This window comes from Vitis vinifera, chromosome 13, assembly GCF_030704535.1.
Source record: "Vitis vinifera cultivar Pinot Noir 40024 chromosome 13, ASM3070453v1".
NCBI lineage: Eukaryota > Viridiplantae > Streptophyta > Magnoliopsida > Vitales > Vitaceae > Vitis > Vitis vinifera.
In genome coordinates this window covers 27977978-27984183 of record NC_081817.1, presented here as the reverse complement: position 1 = coordinate 27984183, position 6206 = coordinate 27977978, and the positions used below count along the sequence as shown (strand labels likewise).

The following is a 6206-nucleotide window of genomic DNA, read 5'->3' as shown; positions in this document are numbered from 1 at the left end:
ACCGATCTCATTTGGGTGGGTTGGGGGCCATATTTTTGGCCTTTGGTGATGGCTACCAAGTTGATTTTGATAAGCATGGTTCTTATTAGTTATGTGATAGTGATAGACATCTGCATGAGATAAAAATGAAAAAAAAAAAAAAAGGTAATTGGTTCAACACCCTTTTCTTTGGCCCAAAACTTAATCAAAATGGGATATACCCATTATTCCATATTTGTCCATGGCTGCTTGACCCATGCATGCCAATACTAATAGGTTAAAATTTGTATGCATTTGAATAATGCTAATTTGTATTTTTTTTTCTAAGTACACTTTCGATAAGTCATTTCATGAAGAAATACTTGTAGTTTTGCTACTTGAAAGATGGATCATCTTCATTGCAATTAGGCATATCTCTTCTAAGAATTTTCCCACTTGGATAAATATAAAAAGGAGAATTATCATTTCATACCACACTGATAAATATGGTAAGAATTAAATGTCATGGTACATAATAGTATTTGAAAATTGATGTAGCAAGATGTGAATTTGTAGAATATGGTTATTTCTCCAATTAATGGGACTGTCATATGATTTTTGTGGAATCAAGTATATTTATTCTTTGTTTGGAAAAAAAGAAGAAGAAGAAGAAGAAGAAGAAAAATTACAGTTTATTAAGGCTTCACTGTTTTAATATAGTTTATTTTTTTAGTTAACTCTTATTTTCAGATTTGTTGTTTAAATATAAGATATAAAAAATATACTTAAATTTTCTATTAAATTATTTTTCTATACTTAATTCTGTTGTCTTATAAAGTTGAAGAATATTTACATAATATCTAATGATTATAGAATTAAGAATGTATATGCCAGTAATTTTTTAAAACGCTTCTAGTATTTTTAATATTTAAAAGATAAAAATTTTCAAATGTTAAAAATATTAGAAACGTATCCTATAATTACTACTAAATAGACTTTAAGAATATTTGTACAATATCTAATAATACTGAGAAAAATGTATATATATTTTGAATACTCAAATGAATAAATCAATAGTTGATACCATTCTAGGTATTTGTAGAAAGTAACCCTTTCGTCTCAGTATCTTATATATTCCTCAATCCATACCTCTGCTCGTGAAAAATCATTCTCAATCATCCAATTGCTTGTCCAAATCCAACTTCCATTCAGTTTTTCTATAAATATATAAGCTAAGCCCACCTTGACGTAGCCTGTTCACTCACATTACACCATTATACCAAGCTTTAATTTCCAACAAAATGCTTCCACAAAGCATTTTTCTCTCTCTTTTCCTCACTTTGATCTCTTCTCCTTTGTGCTCTAGCAGTTTCCAGGATGATCCTCTAGGTAATTTTCTTGAGCAAACACCTGGTTATGATCCAAGTGCCTACCCCTCATTTTTTGGCACTGTTGATAAAGACCGGGCTGATGACTTTGGGGTGAGTTTCACGAACCTGCAGATGGAGTATGAGCCTGAAATCGTAGAATCCATGAGGTATGATCATCTGGGTACTCCTGCAACTTCACAGGGAGAGGTGAATGTCGAAAATTTTGGAGCTGAAGGTGATGGAGAAACAGATGATACCGAGGTACCATCAACCATAGAGACACTAATCGAGGTAGTTTTTTCAACTGTTTGATTGAATTATGATCCATTTTCTTGGGGTTTCTAGGCATTCAAGAAAGCTTGGGACGAGACTTGTTCTTCAAACACAGCTGTCCTTGTTGTCCCTGAGAATAAGAAGTGTCATGTTAAGCCAATTACATTTTCAGGCCCTTGCAAATCTGATTCTGTCACGTTGAAGGTGAGTTTAGTTAATTAAATGTGAAAGTATGATCAAATTTTATACTTCCATCACCCGCAAACTCAAATTCTTTCTTGCTTAAACATACTAGATCTTGGGAACGATCAAGGCTTCTGACGATCCTTCACACTATAAGAATGATAGGAGCCATTGGCTTGTGTTCTACAACATAAAAAACTTCCAAGTAGAAGGTCAAGGAACCATCGATGGCAATGGAAAGATAGGGTGGAAAAACCTTTGCAAAATCAACATAATCCAAGTATGAAAAATCCTTCGAATTGAATTCTATTCAAATTCGTCATCAATAATAAAGGATTAATTACTAGTACTTTTGCAGCCTTGCATCGTGGCACCAACGTTAAGTCCATTATTGATCCTCAATCTTCATCTTGTGAAGCTTTACTTGGCATCAAATAGTAAGATGAACAAAAGCTTTGCTTAGCATAAAATACTAAGATGAACATGCAAATACATTCTTTCTAAATTAATAAACATTCATTATTGATAAATCAATAAATCCCGCTAAGATAATAATTTATCGAACACCTTTGGTTTACAGGAAGTATCCTTCATCCAATGCAACGACTTGAAAGTGTATGGCCTCAACGTACAGAATGCCCAGGAAATGCATGTTAGTTTTGAGCAATCTGTTAATGTTCAAGCTTTTAATATCAGGGTGACTTCACCAGGGACGAGCCCCAACACTGATGGAATTCATGTGACACGCTCGGAAAATGTTCAGATCATTAAACCTGTTATCCAAGCAGGTAAACCAAGAGAAAAATATATAGGGGAGTTCTGATCTTTCATGAGACTCAGATGTTTTTGCTTTGTTGGTTTGAAGGTGATGACTGCATCTCTATTGTAAATGGATCCAAGAACATTGAAGCCATAGATGTAACCTGTGGACCAGGTCATGGAATCAGGTTTAATATCTCAACTTTTTACCTTTCCACCTTTACTTATCAAACCCTAACCCTTCTCCTTCTCATTCCTTATTCATTTTTAAAAAAAAAATTAAGAACATTTATACTCCATAATAGATTTATCTAAAAAAATAATTTACCAATTTCAAGTTAATACATTTTGCTTCTTTCTTTTCTTCTTTCTTTTCTTTTTTCTTTTTTTCTTTTTTTTTTTTTTTCAAATTTTCACACTTCAAAAAAAAACTAAACTTGGTAAAATCGTAGCATGTTCTATTTTTGAAGAATATTTTGATAAGCATGGTTCAATTCAACTACCTTTTCATTACAAACTTCATATAATTTTCATTTCCAGCATTGGGAGCTTAGGAGGAGGAAAGTCGGAAGCCTAGGTTTCTAATGTGCTGGTGAATAAGGCAAAACTCATAGGAACCACCAATGGAGTGAGAATAAAGACTTGGCAGGTAAGGCTTGGTTTTCAATGTGTAGGCCAAGAAGACAAGGCTTTTTCTTGAAGTTTTTATATGCATAGTAAGCAAATATATATAATCTATAAAACCATTTAAAAAAAAAAAGAACATACTGTTGAATACATGCTTACATACATGAATTCACATATATTATCGTATTTGTTGCAAATAAAAAACATAGTCTACAAAAATATCACAGGCACAAGTGCAACAGAAAGGACCACAATATTCAACTGCAGCAAGACCTTCCCTTGCCAAGGCATTGTGCTGCAGGATATAAACCAAGTATACAAAGCGAACTGAGAAGCCAAGTAACTCTGCATGTATTAATGCCATGAAGTTGGAGATTTGGGGTAGGGTTTCTCCCTAGTGTTCATGCGATAAAATGGTGATATCATGTGGATTATATACTATAAATAGGGATAACTTGAGAGGATTTGGTGATGGTTTCCTACAATGAAGATTATGGCTAGGGTTTGTTGTTACTCATATTGAAGTTGAATGATGTATAAAACCCTAGAATACAATGTTGTTATAATTACAAGTAGCATGTATCATATGGTGAGGGGGGTTGGCTAGGTCTAGGCTCCAAGCCATCTTATTACTTTGTATGAAAAATAAAAATGACATTTTAATATAAAATGGAAAATTCCTTCAGAAGTGTATTACACTATGTTAAAGCAAGAAAATGACGTTTTCATCTAATTAGTTTATTACTTTGGTATACAAGCTTAGCTTTTAGATGTATAAAACTACGTATTTCATATAAAATTCAGGTTATTTATGAGTGTTTTAATATTTTATATCTTCGTATTATTTATAGCTATGTCTTCAATGTAAAGAATTGTGATAACCATATTCTCTAAATTAATTCACTCAACATGACAAAGTCTAGCATTGATATAAACATAGAATCCTTGTGATCAAATATTCTTATTTTCTTTGGATGTATGACTTTTTTTTTTAATAATTTTGGACTTCCTTGTCAGATGGTTAAACTATAAGGAGTAGACTTGTAGAAAAAATATTTAGGGATAAAATAGGGAAAAAATAGACTTTTTTTTTTTTTTTGGTTAGGTTATGCCTTTTTAAGCCTAGTCTTTGTTCTTTAAAATTTGAAAGTATGAAGGATTGAACACTAACGCATATACTCACTATACCGGAACCCATGCAACAAGGTAAAGAGCAAGGGCCTATTTTGTTGTTGTTTTCAAGAACTATTTTCTGTTCTTGAAAACAAAAAACACTGAAAACGTGTTTGGGAAAGAGGGTGATTTTTGTTTTTGGTGTTTTCCATGTTCTCGAGAGACCTATTTTCAGAGAATAAAAAAAATTGTTTTGGTTGTTTTCTTCACTGTTCAAGGAAGAGTTATTCTTTGTGCTTTCTTCTCCTGTTTTTTTATGTGATTAGTACTAAAAAAGTACTCTTTTATAGCTTCAAACTAACTGTTTTAAACACTTTTGAATAGTAGTTAATACCTTTTTACTCAATTGGCACATTAAGGAACCTAGCAAGGGTTACTAATCAGTTTTGGCAAGTTTTGGTGTTTTTGGTAGCTATTTGATCATTGAAACAAGCCAAGAATGAGGGAGAATTTTGTGAAATCCATGGCAATGCAAGTTAAAGCTCAAATACATGAAGAATCCAAGCTTTGGAGCACTTCATAGCCCTTTTCCAAGCTTGGCAATAGGTTGTCAAGCCAATCAGAGATGCAAGGAAGAAAACTAGAAGAAGAAATCCAACAACCAGCATTTTCGCATGGCTATGCAAAAATTTCGCATAGCACGCAAAATCAAGAGGAGAAGCAGCTGCAGTACTAAAAGCAAGACTGAGTGAAAGAAAATTTCGCACACCATGCCAAACCACAAGAAGTAGCCAAAGAATTTCGCACACCATGCGAAATTTTGCATACCATGCGAAATCCTCTTGTGCACCAACTCCGTTAGATTTTTATCTCCAAATATTTTGTGTAATTTCCTATTTTCTCCTTGTAATCAACCTAGATATTTTCTTTTATATCTTTTTATATCTTTTGGGTAACATCTTTTGTAAGGAGAGAGGGAGACAGACAGATGTTTTTCATTGAACACTTGTAAATTCCCGTAGTAAGAAATACAGAGAGCTTTTTGCTTTGCCTTTCCTTCTCATTTTGTTTTCACTTTTCTTCCTAGCCAAACAACCTCTAAGGATGATTTCTCAGGGGATGAGTGGCTAGGTTTTACGTTTCTTGGAGTGATGGAAGTTAGGTAAAGGACCTGAATGCAAAGGTGTGAGTTGTCCTTGCTTTAAATGAAAGTAGTTGTTAACCATTAATGGTTTTGATTTTAAGGTTTAGCTTTAAATCCCTTAAAATCACCTTCAATGGCCAATACTTGGTAAGCTTTTCAGATTCCATGGATGTTTATTGCTAGATCCATGGATGTTTATTAGTTATCATTTACGAGTCATTGGAAGGTGGTTCAAGGTGAGAGTATTTAGTGTTTAAAGCCATTAATGGGAAGCAACTATCAATTTCCATGAACCCTTTGGATCAAATCTTAATTGTTAAATATAAAACCGGTTCGGGAGATAACCATCCTTTATGTTATTATCCCCAACGCGAGGAAAAGATCTGGAATCTCCCCTTTTGTCTAAGGAACCCAATCCTAGTGACCTAAAGCTCCAAGAGACCTTTTCTTTATAGTTAACTTCACTTATTGTTTTTGCTTAACTTAAAATCAATTTTTGCAACCACAATTCCATTTTCTTTAAAAGCTCATTTTCATAAGGAAAAACACCCTTTTATTTCCTTCACTAATGTCAATTGTACGATGAAAACTCATCCTTATGGACGATCATAAAGTCACTATACTATGTTAGCTATGCTACCCTAGTGTAAGGTGATTTAGGTTTTATAAATTTTGTTCATAACACTCGTTTGAGCCAGAATCAAATGGCATGACTGCAATGGGGACAAATCATTATGTTTCTCTACATGTGGTTTCTCCTTCAACAATAAGAAATGAAG

General features: G+C 33.2%; 1 protein-coding gene across 3 annotated transcripts; it reads left to right on the top strand.

Moving 5' to 3' along the window:
• Positions 1-1064: 1064 nt before the first annotated feature.
• LOC100255023 (polygalacturonase QRT2-like) lies at positions 1065-4525 on the top strand. Of its 3 annotated transcripts, XR_002031491.1 has the most exons (6): positions 1065-1589; positions 1674-1805; positions 2365-2572; positions 2650-2731; positions 3084-3192; positions 3398-4525. XR_002031491.1 is itself a non-coding variant. In XM_019224217.1 (5 exons), the coding sequence occupies exons 1-5, from the start codon at positions 1260-1262 to the stop codon at positions 3118-3120; spliced, it is 789 nt and encodes a 262-aa protein (XP_019079762.1). In that variant the 5' UTR covers positions 1065-1259; the 3' UTR covers positions 3121-4525. The 3 variants fall into 3 exon arrangements, 2 of the variants coding, with proteins under 2 accessions (XP_019079762.1, XP_019079763.1); XM_019224217.1 differs by having other exon boundaries at positions 3084-4525; XM_019224218.2 differs by lacking the exons at positions 2650-2731; positions 3084-3192; positions 3398-4525 and adding exons at positions 1897-2064; positions 2143-2221 and having other exon boundaries at positions 2365-2464.
• The last annotated feature ends 1681 nt before the right edge of the window (positions 4526-6206 follow it).